Here is a 16,590-nt window from a genome sequence, read left to right as displayed (position 1 = left end):
AGAGCGGCCTGTTCTAATTGGCTAGGACTCAGAGTACTTCTGCCCTGGCTGTAGTCAGCAAACAGCTGGACTACCTGTCACGAACAAGACTCCAACTATCTAACTTTGGAAGCAATTTGTTTTTATTGTAACTGTGGTTTACTAACCGAAAATCGCATCCGACAAGTTACCTCCGGAGCGTATATATACTAGTTATTATTAGAGGATAAGAAGACCCAAAGGACCAACATCCTCCAAACCACCTATACCCCAATTACTCGCAAAGTCCACTGCCCGCAAGCTTCTCGGTAGGGTACAAAACCCTCGGCAATCCACCGTTCATCTGAACAGAAACCGAGCCGTCATCAAAAACAGTGATATCAGTGCAAGAGTAAATCTCCGTCACCGAAGACCCAGCCTCGTAGCCAGTGTTGGGAACATCAAGGGTAGAAGACCCAGCCCTAGCCCCGCTGTTCGTAAGGATCGTGATGATCTGGTTGCCATCGAACCCCTTCCTCATCGCAATGTTCGAGTTATCATGGTAAATCCCCCAGTTCTATCACACCTTCATCAGCACATCCCCTCCATATCATAATGACCTAAGAGAAGAATTAAAAAGAACATACCTTGTAAGTAACCCAAGAGGCATCTTGCCCGATCGCATGCGTGCGAATCGTATTCGCCTTTTTGATCGTCTGATAAATATCCCCGTCCGTCTTATACCCGGATAACCAGGTCGCTTCACGGTTAAAAGGGTCTTTAGCTCCATTGTAGTGCTGTTCCTGCCCGGCGTAGATCATGGGAATGCCGTCGGAGAGAATGACGTAGGCGGCGACGTTTTGGGCGAGGGCGAGGTCATCTGTCAATCTTGAGGTTCATTAGCATGGCCTATTCTGTTTGGCTTAGGGTTGAGCGAATATGAGGGGGGCCGCCTACGAGCCAAATCGGGGGTTGTCGTGGTTCTCAATGAAGGAGCCGAGCAGGGTAGAGTCGGCGCAGGTGTTCTTGACCCACTCAATCATGTTGAAGAGCTCACTGATGCTGCCGGAGGTGGATTCGAAGGCGCGACGGAGGGGGTAGTAGCTTCCTCTTATGTTAGTGTCGTGTCTTGGATTTATGGGAAGGGAGCGGCAAGTACATTGGGTAGTTGAGCACCCCGTCAAGAACCTCCTGGTACGGGCAGGTGAATTCTGGATCACCGTGGAGGACCTCGCCGACGGCGTAGACGCCCGCGGCATCGTTGTAGTCCCTCCAGAAGTCCTTCTGGATGTGTCGTGCTGTGTCGATGCGGATGCCGTCGACTTTACGTGCAGGCGTGAGCTTGAGTTGCAGTAGTGGGAGTGGGGCAGGGTCTTACTTGAGTAGTCCGACACTAAGTCTCGAATCCAGTTGTTCCAGATCTCCTTGACATCGGAGCGGGTGGTGTCAAGGTCAGGCAGGGAAACTGTCTGGTCGGCCACCCAACAGTTCTCGACCTGCGTCTGGTCGTCGTAGCTGATGATAGGGCAGGGTGTGTGGAAGTACTCTTGCGAGTTGAAGGGGTTGAAGATGCTGTAGTCGACGGCGTCGCTTGAGCCGTTAAAGCCCTGCATAGAGTCAGCTGAGTTATTCTCCGAGGGCATAGCCGCGGTCTACTCACCATGTGGTTGGCAACAACATCTACCATCAAGTACATGCCTCGGTCATGCAAGGCAGTGGCGAGACTCCGGAGGTCATCTGCCGATCCATAGTTCTCATTCAGAGAATATCTACCGACAGTCAGTGATGGTCGCAAAGGAAATGGTACAGCACCTTACATATCACGCTGCCAGTAACCATGATAAGCTTCTCCATACGGAGTATAATCTTCAATGTTTGCGGTGATCGGCGTGATCCAGATGGCCGTGAAGCCCATTCCTTGGATGTAGTCTAGCTATATCCGCCGTCGAATTAGACCTTGAGATCGAAATACAGCGAAGCGTCCGACAGTGCCATACCTGGTTGATGATTCCCTGCCATGTGCCACCGCAGTATTGCTTCTTCTTGTCAGCCACGTCTAGACCACCGCGGAGGAAAAATGGCAAGACAAACCCCCATCTGTGCATTGCATTCAGCAGTGGTCGAGCTATCCGTGCGAGCAAAACGATCGGTAAGTAAGAAGTATACACTCTGGCTCCGCCAGTCAGCGGGAGAGGCCGCCAGGGCCAGGTCGAGAGCTGTGGCAGCGAAAGAAAGAAAAAGGGCCGGCCTCATTATTGTTGCGATTGATGACAGCTGCTGTCTGACACGAACAGGGCTCTACTGGCGGCGGCCATGGCTGCTTATTTGTATCTTTCTGCACCGGACTCCGTATAGACAGAGGTAGCATGATTCGATGAGCGATTGATCCGGTCGGGCGATGCGTTGGTGGGCGTGTCGACGTCGATCTTGGGAGGAGATTTCAGGGGTGACTTGTGGAGAAGACTCCAAATCCAGTCAGCACTGCAATCTATCTATGCGGGGGAGCATCGAGCCCTTGCGATTGGCCTTGCTCGCAAACTACATGAATCGCAAAGGCATTGGTATTCCTCTACAGGTGCATAAGCTTGGAATAATTGGGGGCTACATCAGGCACTCCAAGGCGCAAGTCTCCAACCACCCTGCATTTCCGGTCCTTGCCGCTTACAACCAGCTCAAAGTCCAATTCCGCCCCCAAGCACCATCGTTTGTAACCTTCTCCAGTCCTGTTACAGATAGAATCTGCGACAAAACGTCATAATCAACTGCCATCTCCTCCCCGTTGAAGGTGACTGACGATGGCTCCTGAGAAACACCGAGAATGGTTACATTCGCCAAGGGATTGGCTTCTTTCCAATCACCTTGGGCGGACACATGTAGGCTGGATTGAGATAATGTGAGCTCGACGTCCAGAGTTGCCTCGGGATTGATGCTCTCTCCGTCGTCAATGTACAGCTGCCCCGAAGCGGTGCCCTCACGGCTCAAGGCGGCTAACAAAGCCCAGGGCGTCTGACGGGCGGCCCTCGTAGTCAAAGCTGGCTCTTGGAGCGGGAGGACACTGCCGCCTCGGACGAAAACCGGGATATGCCCCAGCGGTGCCGCGATCGTAGTATTAACTCCGGGCTTTGCGTCGACTGCCGAACGCGTATACCAATCGTACCACACTTCTCCATTTCCAACGCCAGGAAACACGCCATTCACAGTATTGGCCTGAGGCTCAAGCACTGGAATGACGAGGATCGATGGCCCGACGAGAAACTGAGTGTCGATTGCTGCCAAAGTTGGATCATTAGGAAACTCCCACGCCAACGCTCGCATCACGGTGGACCCCGTGGCGTGCGCATTCTGCATCAATGTGTAAAAATACGGTAGCAAGGCATATCGAATATTCATCGCTGTCTTCGTCGCATCGATGACCGAAGCCCACTGATACGGCTCTTGGGAAATAGCCCCAATGACATTGTGGTTGCGGTAAAAAGGGAAAAAGGCCGAGAGTTGCATCCAGCGGTTGCACAGTTCCTCGGCGCTGTTGAAACTAAATCCGCACGTATCAACCCCGAACATCGGAATTCCAAAGAGGGAGAACTGCAGAGCTTGTGAGATTGAAAAGTACATCGATGCCCATCTGGAATAGTTGTCGCCGCCCCAGTGGCCTGCCCATCTTCCGGATCCAGCGAAGGTTGCACGACCGATGACAAATGGACGTTTCTCTGGGGCTATCTGAATCAATCCTTGATATGTGGCTCGGATACCCATGTGCCCGTACAGGCTGTGTACATCGTATTCGTCATAGCCATCCACGTGGGTGGCATTTGGAGAAACTGCGTGCACAGCAAGGTCGTGGCCCGTTTGCACATGATCGATCACGTATGGTGGATGATTGATGTTGCGTACTCCGGGTGTTGGCGACGTGCGCAAATATGAGGTGGTGGTTGCTGCTGTCAAGCTTCCTGTAGCCGAAGCCTGGCTAGCTGAAGCTGCAGACGCGGAGGCAGCTTCTGTGGCATTTGATATCTCAAAGCCCTCAGGATACTCGAGCACCGTATTTCCTGGTTCTCCCGGCAGCCTGAACGGTGGGTGAATTGGGTTGAGTGTTCGATTTGCAGACCCGCAGCTTCCCACGCAGAACGAAGAAACTTCGCCCATATCATACCACACCCCATCGAACTCAACCTTGTCATACCAAATCACAAGCTCGTTGGCCCAGAAATTAGCCGCTTCCGGGTGATGCCAGTCTGGATAAACAGTATATCCAGGCCAAACAGCCCCTACATAGAGGCTACCATCAGGGTTCTTGAGAAAAACGTCTTTCTCCGCTCCTCTATCGTAAGTAGCATATCTTTGAATGTTAGCTAGCGCATACGCAATAAAACAACAAACTCACGTGTCAGATGAATTTGCGGGGTTCGGGATGTACAGCGCAGCATCGACAATGGGGACAAAATGACGTCCACCTGCATGCAGTTTGTCTAAGAACTCCTTAGTGTCGCTGTATGAGAATCTATGTTGATCGTTATCAAAATCTCTGTAACCATGCATATAATCTATGTCGGCCCTGTGCAGTGGTAAGTTTCAATCTGGTTGCGCATCGAAAGTACGTACCAAAGATATTCCAAGGGAATCTCGAATTTCTCAAAGTTCGCGAGGACATCCGCAAACACGGACCAGTTGTTGTAGCCCCATCTGCATTGATGAAAGCCGAGAGTGTCGTACTTTTGCATGGCAGGAAGTCCAACCGTGCTTTGTTGATACTGCTTGGTGACATCCTCTACACTTGGGCCCGAATAGAAAGTGAGGTCAATGCTTCCACCTATTGTCCGCCAGGTCAAGCCCTGTGGGTTCATGATAACCTCCTGCCCATGAGCATTCCTGAAGAATACACCATGCGAGTATGATGTATAGTCTTGACTCGTGTCAGCCTCGCTGGCTTTCACATAGATGTGCTCTCCAGTGTTTTCATCAACTGTGTGATATCTTGTATCGACATAGTATGCATGGTGACCGTAAATGTTTCTATCCCGAGCGACACATTAGCTTCGTCATAAGAACTACTTCGTGACACTCACCTATCAATGGGGTTCCCAATGTCAGCGGCGTAGGTAGTCAAGGTGGCATTTTTCAAGATTCGCAGCTGATTGATGCGCTCCCCAAGCCCATATAGATTATAGTCCACAGGTAGAGACGTCACGAATTCAATGAACTGGTTCTCAAATACCAGCACAGAGCCGGCTGTGTCGAAAAGGACTTCGCCTGTTGCCTTACGAGCCACCTGAAAATTGAAGGAGGGCTCATTAGACCATGTCAGCGTAAAGTCACTCTGCGACTCGGTAGCACCCGGGATCGCCACTGGCCGAGGGACCAATTCTTCTGGAAGTATGTACCAAGACGCATTCGACGCGTCCACATAGGTTGGGGTAATTTGTATGTTCAAGCGAGTAATATCTTGAAATTCTACTTTCAAGGTCAAAGAGTCGACATCCGTCCCATATACATTACACTGAGCCCCGGCCAATCTTAAATCAGCGCTGAAGCCGTGGGTCGCCTGTTGAACGTTGGATGCTTTATAGCCAGGACAAACGGACTGCGCGTTGACGGCTTGTGGGTCGTCAACGTTGGCGATTAATTCGGCCCCAACGTCGACATAGTCTGCTAGGGTAGCCTCAGTACGTGCCGCTGTTGCAGTCGCGGTCGCGGTATCGGGTAAGGGCTGCAACGGGTCCTGCACCGCGCCAAAAGCTACGGCCGAAACGGAAGTAGCGACTAACAGGTGTTTGAAGCCGAGCATGGTGAAAGCACGGAGTTGTACGATGGACAGCCAACAGGGGTCATTGGCCTTGCCCTCTATTTATCTTGCGAGAAAGTTCAAAAGGACGGGCAAGTCATCTGAAACCTCGACCATGTTGTGGTACAGTGCAGTGGCACAACCCTCGGGGAAAGAAACTCTCGATGGAGATCATCCGCGAACCTGCGCAACGCAAGGGGAGGCTGTAATGGGCGAGTCGAGTCACTCGAGAGTAGCTTGAATGCTCCGGGAGGGGTGGTTGGGCATGGTTTTTTGCGGGGTTGAGGTCGGGAACTCGGGGTGTCCGCCCTCTCGCCAAGAACAAAGCTCGAGAAACTTGAAAGTCTGGAGGAATGAGTGGTGGGAGAGTTTGATTGGTTGATGCTCCGACAAAAGACCGAGACTATAACAGAGGTGTTATGATGGGAGGACTGTAGTAGTAAGAATATCAGGATCAACTGTTCAGGGATGAAGATTCAAGCGGTGGTGGAGAGGAGTGGAAATGGGGATGGTGTGGATTGTGGAGAGTCAGTCAGTCCCCAGACCGAGTATGACCGTATTATTACCAAAGTTACCGGTGAGCATTGAGCAGTGAGCACCACCAACCTTTCTCCAGCCATACTCAACGATGCAATCAATGCCCTTGCCCTTGATTCTTGGTGAAGACTGACATTTTGCTCTAGACAAACGATCCCAAAGTTCTTCAGGTTCCAGCAGTCACCTACCGATGAGAAGAGCGCTGCTGCGTCTCATTCGGAGAGGTGCTTGTGCTGAGGTCCGTGGATAGCTAGATCTTGAGTGGGTCTCAACTCTCAAGCATGCAGCGGAGCTCGGCACCCTCCCACTTCAGGTTCAAGGCCTGCTCGGTCCGACATGAAATGATGAGATGCGAAGTGGTTGTTTCAACTAGAATCGCTCAAGAAGATGGATGGGCTAGAGTCTAGGTCCAGTCTGGTTACCTACCGCGTCGAGGACAAAGAGAGTAGCGCAGGCAGATACAGATATTGCCGCGATTCTGTCTCTTCCCCTCCGTACCAGAGCAAGGTTGGAGTAACAACCACTGTGCAGTGTGGAGAACAAAGGCGATACTATCAGCATGCAAGTACATAACGACCCAGGCCGGCTAACAGCACTGGCAGATTGGGCTTGAAGATCCGGCATCTGTTCACAGCCACCAAGTGTATCGGATTTCCTGCCTCATTCGAGTCCTCTCCCTCGGCTTCCCGAAATACGATCATCTTCCTAGTGAAGCTTGAGCCAATAACCTAGGACTCCAGGCAGGATTCTCGTAACCGTGTCAGCCTGTCAAGTTGTCAAGTATCAACGGCTCCTGAGTCCTGGCCCGCCCTCGATGGCTTCTGCAGGGGAACCTTGGAAGGCTTCCAGAAAATAACGCACCCTGTCAGAGTGAGATGAGAGGAAAACGTCATGCCAGGCAGGAACCTTGGAGCCAGGGGCTCTGCCGTCCGATCTTCGCTTGTTCGCTCAGACCCATGGAATAATCCTCGCTCGTAGAAGCACACCTCCTCCGCCAACTAATCACCTACCAAGCGAAGACTAACGCGAAAAGGCCGTTTAAATCTCCCATCAAGCCATGATTGGCATATGGGGGAGATGCTCTGTAAATGGTGTAACGCGGGGCCGCAAGCCTGACTATAGCTGCAGGTGCTGCCACTCCAATAGACTAGTGTGCCTCCAAAGTCCCATACACTTCTTTTATTTATCATCCATCTCCTCCAGCTCCTCCAGCTCCTCCCCCGCTCGGCTTCCCCAGATTTTTGACCATCCATGCTTGCTTCTCAATCTGACTGGTTTCGTCACACCGTGCGATGAGGAGAGTCATCACTATGGGCTTTCGAACTTAGTATTTCGTCCTCTCAAGCAGTGCTCGAACAACTCACCCCCCATAAGATCGTCCGACGCCTCTGCGTACACATACGCCCCCTCCTCCGGATCGGCTGCATTCGGCAATCATGGACTCGGGTTCTACATCTCCGAAGCAAACGTCTTTCAAACAGGCTTGCGACAATTGTCGGAGGAGGAAAATCAAGTGCTCCCGTGAGCTGCCGTGCGACAAGTGCCAGCGACTGCTCTTGTCCTGCTCCTACAGCGATGTCCTCCGCCGCAAGGGCCCCAAGTTTCGAACACTATATCCCTTAGCTCCAATTCATCCTCTAGTTGCAAGGCAACGGCAGCTCCTACAATCTGAGCCCCAACAATATCCTGGAGAGCGAGAATGGTTTCCGGATCCCATAGGCTACCCGCTAGGCGGCTCTCCCGCAACTCCGCCATTCACCATGGAAGAGCCGCAGTATACGGCAACAGAGATTCCCGGATCGTTCGGTCGTCTGCCTCCCCCAGAACTCGTCTCCTCACCGGACTCGTTGATATCGGACTCTCCTATCGGGGCATTTCTGCCAGCGCCGCGGATCCTGACCCCGCCTGTGCTTCTGGCTCACATCAACGTCTACTTAAAGTATATGTTCCCCATCATGCCTGTAGTTCGAAGGGAGGAGCTTCAACAGGACTGTCACCACCCGGAGCGCCTGTCTTCGCAACGATACTCCTTTCTGGCGTCTCTTTGCGCGGCTACTCACATCCAGCTGAAGCTAGACGGATCAACTCCAGGTGCTGACACATCGCACCTACAGACTGGAGTTGATGGAAACTCAACAATGTCTGGCGAGGAACTCCTCACTGAAGCTGTACGGGCTCGGAAAGAATGCGATCCACTGGAAGACATGAACACTGAGAGTCTTCTGACATCATTCTTCTTGTTTGCTGCATATGGGAACTTGGACCGTCAGGATCACGCATGGTTCTACCTTTGCCAAGCGACATCGATGATATTCACCTTAGGACTCCATCGCGAGTCGACTTATTCCGAATCGAGCGTTGAGGAGGCAGAACAGAAGCGAAGGGTCTTCTGGTTGTTATTTATTACGGAGAGGTATGAGTTCTGAGGAAACGGATGAAGTATAGTGTTGACCTTCTTGCCGTATAGAGGATATGCACTCCAGCAAGCGAAGCCCGTAATGCTCCGGGCTTCGATTCATAAACCACAGGTCCTCTGCTCCGATGATCCAATACTGGCCTACGGTTTTATAAACCTTATTGGGGTCTTCGAGAACCTCAGTGTAAACCTGTACGACTGGGTTGCAGCGGGTGGTATGGACGGTACATCCGAAATGCCCCCTACCTCAGCCATCCAAGCCAATCTCAGCAAGCCCATCTCGCTCGAAGGGGTCTCTGAGATCCAGAAAGTTGATATCCTTATTACCCAGCAATGGCTTCAGGCTATGATGTGGAAGCTTTCAATGACACGAGCCTCCCAGCCCGGCTCTAGGAGTGATACTGTCCTACCATTCCATCTTCCTGTTCTGGTCGGCAAATCCGTCATGTCAGTCATAGCAGATGCCTCTCAAGGCGCTGTTGATGCGCATGGCATTGGAATGGTCAGTCCTTTACCAAGCCACTCGAATATCTCTAACAATCTTTACAGGAGCAAAAACTGTTTGACCTAGGTTTATCTGTGGCAGATGTGTCACGCTCATTATCAACAAAGGCAGCCAGCAACCTCGCAGAGTCCACGATCGACCCCCGTGAGCTTCTATGGGGTATCCTCTCCACGCTCTCTCGGATTCGCGGATCTCAATCATATCTCTTCCCCTCTCTCCTCGATCGATGTAAAGGCATGCTTAATTTCGACTCGCCGCTATCGCTTGGCAACTTCCTCCCTCCTCTTCCCACCTCCTCCTCCGAGTCTATTCCATCGTGGCCGGCGCTCGAGAACAACAATAATAGACCGACTAATACTACTTGGGATATAATCTCTCTTCCTGACGATATACACGATCAAAACAATGAGGCTGCAGACTCAGTACCTGGGTTGCTTCCACCGACAACGATATCCCCAGAGATCACGTTCTAACCTGGGAGCTTGTCGATCTGATTCAACGTTTTCGTGCGACACCTGTCCCCTTTCTTCTTCTAAATATGTCCATTTCATACCCGGATCCTCGTTCTATTCTACCTCGCATTATATACACGCTCTTATATATGACTACAACGATTCACGACCGCCTACACCTCCAGACGTGAACATCCGACATCAACATCATGAATGTCCGCGATTCATTCGCATCTCTGTACTCCTTCAAACCTCTATATGTAGGAGACTTCTCTGTTGATGTACCCGTTTTACAACCTAAACGACCTGACATTAGTCAACACCTGGCGCCAGCTGATTTGCAAATGGCCTAATCCAGCATATACAATAGACTCCATAACCTTACTAGCAACCAATTACATCTGTACATGACTACGGCTATCCTAGTGCATGAGGAAGAGTAGAAGACAACCTATTCCAAGAAGTCCGAGTTTCTCATACATATAGATATTTATGGGAGTACTTCAAACCTCCTCCACTCGTGGACTTCGGCGCAAGTCTAATGGGTCATGGGCCTTTGCTTTTCGAGCATAGAATATATATTTGCGCGATACGCTGCCTTGATTATCGGATGATTGATAGCCAGCAACGAGCCAAGCACTAGTTGCAAATATATACTTAGAAAATTGCAATATATAAGGTTGAGATCAACTCCCCTTGACCCCATTGGATAGTTCCATGTCTTAGCGATTCGCGATTATCCCGAGGTCGGGCATCTCAACTTCCATCCTTGGATAGTTGGCGTATGCCGTCCTAGCTGGGTAACCGATACTTGAAGAGGACATGTTAACAAATAAACTACACAAAATACTCGGTATTTTTGAGAAAGATATAATATCCTCGACATTAAATTTGACCTCAAAGTTGACGACACTATCATCAACAAGACAGGAGCCAGAGCCCGGCGTCTGGTATGCAGCCGTCCGACGCAATCCTATGCAATGAATAGGACAATAGCAGCATTAGAATAGACATACAAGAGAAGTGAAGGGAAAGAAAAATGACAAGAAAAAAATCTGCGCATCGTCGAGACGTGGAATCGAAAACTCATGATCTAGGTGCCGTGGCAATTAACCCGCTCGGGGATTGCAAGTAGTCTATAAATAATCGACAATGTATGTATAGAAGGTATACCGCGTGGGTAGCAGTCGCAAGAAGGGTATGATGTGAAGCTGAAAAGTCGACAAAAATTGAACAAGTGAACTACTGTTTTCGCCAGATCAACTCCATGATCTGATCGCCTTTGGTAGAATCACGGTGAATATACCATTGGCGGACGCGGTCGCTCTCAATCACCGACTCCACCAAAAGGTAGCTGACCTTTCCGTCATCTTTCTCTCGGATCGGCCCTAATTCGTGCATGAATGCCTCGCGGTTTGCATTGTGGTCACCGTCCCACGTAAGCTCCATGGAGATGTCGTCGGAGCTGATTTCGGAACTGTGTTTTGAGATAGAGAAGCCGTTGGTCAGGATCCAACCGTCAGAAAACCGGAACTTTTGCAACAGGCACGAGTCGCCGCAAATTTCGCCGACTTTGCTTAGCTTCGCCATGTCAGCATTGAACCACGACTTCCAGTGATGTACAGATAAAGGTGGGGGTCTAAAAGCTTCGAAGAAGCCTGTGGCATCACCCCTAAAGTCCAGTTGTCGTAGTCGATGATCAATAGTTAGGTATGCGCTTGAGTATTGATAAACACAAAGCGAAATCCTTCGATCGCCGGTATACACCATTTCCTGACAAGCTTGAACAACCTCGGGCTTGCTCAATTGCTCAACGAGAGGACGTGAGAGGAAAACACCAGCGCCTCCAAAACCCATGAGACCAAACAGACCGATCTGAGTAACGCTTTCGGATACTCCTCCAATATACATGGGCTGAGTGTGGTCGTATTTCTCAAATGCCTCCACCAAAGCTTCCATTGAGAGGAAAAAAGTGTCATCATCAATGATGCAGGACCACCGAGTCTCATCCCGCGCGTTCTTAGCCAGATGCGAAATTAAGGAAAAATATCTGGTCTGATATTCTTCTTCAGACTCCGTCACAAACAAGTTGACCCCGAGCCGTTCAGCCTTCGCCAGTACTTCAGACACCCGATCGTCAGGTTCGACCAAAGCGAAGATACGGGTTCGCGTGTGACCGGCCCAGTGAGCAAAGGCGTCGAGAGATTCGCTCAATCTATCAACCCTCGTGGCAACGCCAAAGTCAAAATGCGAGGCGTCCACATGTGAAGGAGGATGTGGCACCTCCAACGATACGGGACTCGGTATTGAGCAATCGTTCTGCAATAACCCCGAGGCAACGGAAGCCTTTCTGCGGGCCGAGCGCTGGTCGAACAAAGGGGTGTCGAGAGTCTGGACTAAGGGTATGTTGCTTAACGATGAAACAGCGAACACCTCTCGACGCACATATTGGGACACTTTTCTTACTCCAAGTCGCTCGAGGATATCGAGGTCGGGCTCGCAACCAACGTGGGAAGTCACTGTAATGTTCTCGGCGACCGGCTGCTCCAATACAGCCTGGACCGCCTCCTGTTTCTCTGCATGGTGGCTGAAGTGCGGGCCGAAGAAGACGAGGAATGTTCCCACCAGGGAGGCGGCAGCGATAAAGCGTGGGAGCTTCTTCTTCCACACCCAGGAAGAATTCATCGGGGATCGATCCCGCAGGCTGAATTTTGACGACATGACCATTAAATAGGAGTATAAAACGGCTGCGTATGCTAACAGACGATTGTGAATGCGACACTAGCGCATTCGCATCGCGAGAGATTCGGAGTGGTGGCAGCCCGGTGGGAATGAGGAGCGAACACGCGGAGGGATGTAGCGAGCGGGAAATACGATTGACGAGAGTGGCGATAGGTCAAGTTGAGTAAGGGTAGTAGCGACAGTAGCGACAGTGATTATGGGCAGAAAGCTAGATAAAGGAATATACGAAGAGAAGAGAAAAGAGGATGGAGGGAGAAGGAGAGGGAGAGGGAGAGGGAGATGGGGGGCAAAGAGCTGAAGAACGGAGTAGTTAACAAGAAGGACCGACCAGCGAGAGTCCAGATCATCTGCACATCTGCACATACATGGTAACTAAAGGTAAAGGGGTGGTCCCGCCTCGATCCACTTGCTTCGTTTTTAGCCTTTCGTTGCTTTTGGTGGTTGATGGGAGTTTGTGGCCTGGACTTCGATGATTATTCCAATAATAATGCCTTTCAGGTTTCAGGAGAGCCGCGCGTACGGAGTAAGATCCTTAATTCTGACTCCCGAGTCCCGACATTCCCAGCCCATCACTACTCAACCACAATCCTAGAGTCCTTCTACTCCGGATGGAAGTCATCAATAGATGGGTGGTACAAAAACGGTCAGCCCTACTTCTCCCGACCAAGGCGACTCCAACCAGAGGACCAAGACGGATATTAATTCTTGGGATGACGCGTATTCACCATTCGGGCGACGATCCTGTCAGAGGTTGCGACCCACGACCCACGACCCTTGGCGCTTCTTGGAGGTTGGAGATTGGAGGTTGGAGGCTTGGAGCAACATTCGATCTCTCATCTGGAGAGTACGGAACACCAGGTGATCTGGTACTGTGTTTGTGAACACTATTATATTCAGAGGTCTTGCCAGGCATGGATCCTAAGCACTGTGCCCAGATAGGTAAGATGTCACACGCTCCAGCTCCCCAAATTCGGTAACTAGGGGCTCCCTTCTAGAAGCTCTATTATTAGCCGGCCCTGCGAAGCAACAAGCTCCTTGCAAATGCAAACAGCAAGTAGAAAGAGTACTATTCCGTAAACAGGACGGAAATCAGGTTACCACGAGGACCAAATGACATAACAATTGGTTGTTGCAACTCCTGCGTCGTACGTACGCTCCTACATCATTGCTGTTTTCGTCTCTTGGAAAGTGGTCCTTTCCCCCGCATGATGGAGTCTCCTGGTCTTAGATGACGATCCTCTTAACTTTCATCTGATAATCGCACAGCTGCATAGTACATACTGCATACCCATTCATATCCATAGAATTATCACTCCAGCACAGAGTACCTAGACAGAAGAAGTATGCATTCTGCTGTCAGCCGACTAACTGCGGAGTGAGCACTTTCTGCCAAGTCTTGGGAGTGGCAACATCCCAGCCGCTTCCAGGCTTCAGCCCGTCAGGAAGAGCAAGCGAGCACTGCTGCCTCAGGCAATAAAGCTGTCCAGTAATGGCCCGGGGATGAAGCGTGTACGGGCACGTGACTAGGCACGTGACCCACACGCTCCTCCACATCGCCCGATGACGGCCTCTCAGATAGCTCACCACCTGCACCACTTATCGTATGTCACTATTCCACATTCGTCCTAGGCGATAGCCCTGCTATCACAGGTAGGGCACCTTCCTAGATTGTCTTGGATCCAACTTTTAGTCATCAAGATATCGCTTCTACGGTGAACGTCGACGGCCTCCTGCGCTGAAATACCACATTGGGAAATGTCCATCCCGCACTACCTGCACCTGCACAATCGGCACCAGCAATACTCTCAATTAACAGATACATTCTGGATTGCACCCTCTCTCATTGCATGAAATCCCTGGGTACAACCTAGGTACCGCCCATAGTGCCCCTACTCGGGCGACGATACCTTCTCCTCCCCGGTTACCGCTCTCGGCAGTTTCCACATCTTTCATACCCACGAAGCCGCCATGTCCGCCCAATCCTTGAGCGGGCTGCTCTCGAGAGCATCCATTGATGATCACGAAGAAGTCCTCCGATCCTGTGATGCCGCTCTAGCAAAATCACGTTCCGATCTACAGGCCCAGCATGTTAAGGTCATCGCTCTTCTAAAACTCGACCGTTACGACGACTGTCTACGTGTTTTCGAGGACAGTGGGGATAACCTAAAGAAGAGGGCCGCATTGGCGTATGGTTATGCTCTTTATAAGTCTGGCAACCCAGATGCAGCCATTGAGGTTGTTTCCGGCCTTACAGATGACCGGGGTGCGCGGCATCTAGAAGCTCAGGCTGTATGTCACCCAAGTGATCGATGTGGAATCGTGGTTAACCGTTACATGCTCGATAGACATACAGGGCCGAGAAGTTTCAAAGCACAGCGGAGATCTACCAAAGCCTTGCTCGCGACTCGGCATCAGCGGGCAGCGAGGAACACGACCTGCGAATCAACACCTGGGCGGCTGATGCACAGCTGCAGTGGAAAGGTCATCCTGAGTCTGTTCGCCATACGCGGCCTACGAGAGATGACCTGGAGGCCTTTGAAACCGTTTACAATGCCGCTTGCTTAAGTATCGCGAAAGGAGAATTTGATCAAGCTGGGATGCTTCTGAAGCGTGCGAAGGGTCCGTACGATTCTATCTGAACGCATGCTGTCTAGCAGCTGACCGCTCTACAGAACTTTGCCGCACCTCCGAAGATCTTACGCCAGAAGACAGAGACGCCGAACTGCTCCCAATCGCTGTGCAGCAGCTGTATGTTCTGATTTGCCAAGGAAAGTCTGAGGAGGCCAAGTTCATATTAGAGGAGATCTCCGTCAAAGAGTATGTTGGCCCATAATGATGTCGCAGTGCAAAGGCTTAGTAGTTACAGGATCCACGAATTATCTACCAGACGGATTGGTCAGAACAACGTCACAATTGCGCGCGGAACAGCAGCAAACCCATACGCTCTATACAAGGCTCTTCACGAAATCCCGGACTCTACGAATAACGACAGGCTGTTCGATTATCAATCTAATGTTCTAACAGGAAACCTTCATGCAGTTGATCTGCTTGTTCACAAATACGACGGCATCATTCGGTCCACGTCCAAGGCCCTCTCTCAAGCTCCCTATCCTTCTACGAACGCCAGCACAAATCTTCTATCAGTTTATAACGTCGCGGCGCATGCAAAGGGTGAGTCAGGAGCATCGGCATTAAAGGCAATTCTTTCCGTTGTAGAAAGACGGCCAAAGGACATTGGGCTCATCCTTACTGCGGTTCAATTGTACGTCAGCCTGGGCAATACCACGTCCGCAATAACAACTTTGGAGAAATCACTTCGACTTCTCGAAGAATCAATCTCGGAGGGAGACAAAGAAACACGGTATAACCCCGGGTTGCTAAGTGTCCTTATTGCACTATACAAACGTGAAGGTCGGAAAACGCAAATAAGGGCCGAACTGGGGAAGGCTGCTGCGTTTTGGAAGGAGCAGACCTCCCAACCAACATCATTGCTTCGGGCCGCAGGCGCATCTTTACTACACTCTTCACTCGCTTCGGACTCAACCCAAGCCGCAGAGCTCTTCAAGTCTCTTTATGAGAAGACGCCAGACGACCTGTTTGCTGTTGCCGGCTACGTGGCCTCTCATGCAGCTATCGATTACTCCCAAGTCGACGCTCAAGCGAAATACCTACCTTCGGTCGAAGACTTGATATCCGACGTTGATATTGCTTCCCTCGAAGCTGCGGGTGTCTCCCCGTCTTCCTCCACGACGGCCGCCGCCGCCGCGGCAATAGCCGGAGCAAGGAAAAGGCCTGCTGCGGATGGGGAACGCACAGTGAAGCGGGTCCGCAAGTCTCGACTTCCAAAAGATTATGATGCGAGCAAGACGGCTGACCCGGAACGGTGGCTCCCGCTTCGCGATCGTTCGTCGTACCGCCCTCGAGGTCGCAAAGGCAAGCAACGGGCCGCAGAACGTACACAAGGAGGTATGGTCACAGAGAAATCCGAAGAGACTACCCCGACTGGAGCGCAACAGAAGCCACAGGGTGGAGGCGGCAGCTCAAAGAAGAAGAAGAAGGGAAAGCGGTAGACTTAAGGTTTTATCAATCAGTCTGGTTCTCGATTATGGGGAACCATCTTGCCTAAAGAGTTGCACTACTGTACTTACTCTAGGATAACGAGGAATGGTATCTAGCTGAAATGAACGTGTACAAAAACGTC

The 16,590-nt window shown here is 51.0% G+C and overlaps 6 protein-coding genes across 6 annotated transcripts; 2 read left to right on the top strand and 4 right to left on the bottom strand.

Annotated features, from left to right (window-relative positions):
- Window positions 1-121: 121 nt before the first annotated feature.
- On the bottom strand, window positions 122-2,753 carry BJY04DRAFT_177355 (alpha-amylase). Its single transcript, XM_073709594.1, has 9 exons — window positions 2,050-2,753; window positions 1,956-1,994; window positions 1,776-1,891; window positions 1,619-1,727; window positions 1,337-1,565; window positions 1,118-1,280; window positions 916-1,062; window positions 606-846; window positions 122-535 (listed from the first exon to the last, which is right to left on the bottom strand). The coding sequence occupies exons 1-9, from the start codon at window positions 2,209-2,211 to the stop codon at window positions 254-256; spliced, it is 1,488 nt and encodes a 495-aa protein (XP_073576935.1). The 5' UTR covers window positions 2,212-2,753; the 3' UTR covers window positions 122-253.
- On the bottom strand, window positions 2,551-6,211 carry BJY04DRAFT_227280 (glycoside hydrolase family 31 protein). The gene is made up of 4 exons (XM_073718594.1): window positions 5,022-6,211; window positions 4,558-4,968; window positions 4,340-4,510; window positions 2,551-4,294 (listed from the first exon to the last, which is right to left on the bottom strand). Exons 1-4 carry the CDS (start codon window positions 5,738-5,740, stop codon window positions 2,620-2,622), a joined length of 2,976 nt encoding a protein of 991 aa, XP_073576934.1. The 5' UTR covers window positions 5,741-6,211; the 3' UTR covers window positions 2,551-2,619.
- Window positions 6,212-6,584: 373 nt separating this feature from the next.
- Window positions 6,585-7,095, bottom strand: BJY04DRAFT_177351 (uncharacterized protein). The gene has a single exon (XM_073709593.1). It carries the CDS (start codon window positions 6,896-6,898, stop codon window positions 6,671-6,673), a length of 228 nt encoding a protein of 75 aa, XP_073576933.1. The 5' UTR covers window positions 6,899-7,095; the 3' UTR covers window positions 6,585-6,670.
- Window positions 7,096-7,497: 402 nt separating this feature from the next.
- BJY04DRAFT_48036 (putative C6 transcription factor (AmyR)) lies at window positions 7,498-9,909 on the top strand. The gene is made up of 3 exons (XM_073720470.1): window positions 7,498-8,687; window positions 8,742-9,192; window positions 9,240-9,909. The coding sequence occupies exons 1-3, from the start codon at window positions 7,711-7,713 to the stop codon at window positions 9,666-9,668; spliced, it is 1,857 nt and encodes a 618-aa protein (XP_073576932.1). The 5' UTR covers window positions 7,498-7,710; the 3' UTR covers window positions 9,669-9,909.
- Window positions 9,910-10,889: 980 nt separating this feature from the next.
- On the bottom strand, window positions 10,890-12,332 carry BJY04DRAFT_204653 (glycosyltransferase family 31 protein; the record flags this gene model as incomplete). Its single annotated transcript, XM_073713519.1, has 1 exon — window positions 10,890-12,332. The coding sequence occupies one exon, from the start codon at window positions 12,330-12,332 to the stop codon at window positions 10,890-10,892; it is 1,443 nt and encodes a 480-aa protein (XP_073576931.1).
- Window positions 12,333-14,155: 1,823 nt separating this feature from the next.
- On the top strand, window positions 14,156-16,578 carry BJY04DRAFT_48020 (signal recognition particle subunit SRP72). Its single transcript, XM_073720469.1, has 4 exons — window positions 14,156-14,678; window positions 14,735-15,008; window positions 15,062-15,206; window positions 15,256-16,578. The coding sequence occupies exons 1-4, from the start codon at window positions 14,358-14,360 to the stop codon at window positions 16,457-16,459; spliced, it is 1,944 nt and encodes a 647-aa protein (XP_073576930.1). The 5' UTR covers window positions 14,156-14,357; the 3' UTR covers window positions 16,460-16,578.
- Window positions 16,579-16,590: the final 12 nt, after the last annotated feature.

The sequence above is a fragment of the Aspergillus karnatakaensis genome, assembly GCF_047715665.1.
Source record: "Aspergillus karnatakaensis strain CBS 102800 unplaced genomic scaffold BJY04scaffold_2, whole genome shotgun sequence".
Lineage (NCBI taxonomy): Eukaryota > Fungi > Ascomycota > Eurotiomycetes > Eurotiales > Aspergillaceae > Aspergillus > Aspergillus karnatakaensis.
This window is presented reverse-complemented; position numbering and strand designations above follow the sequence as displayed.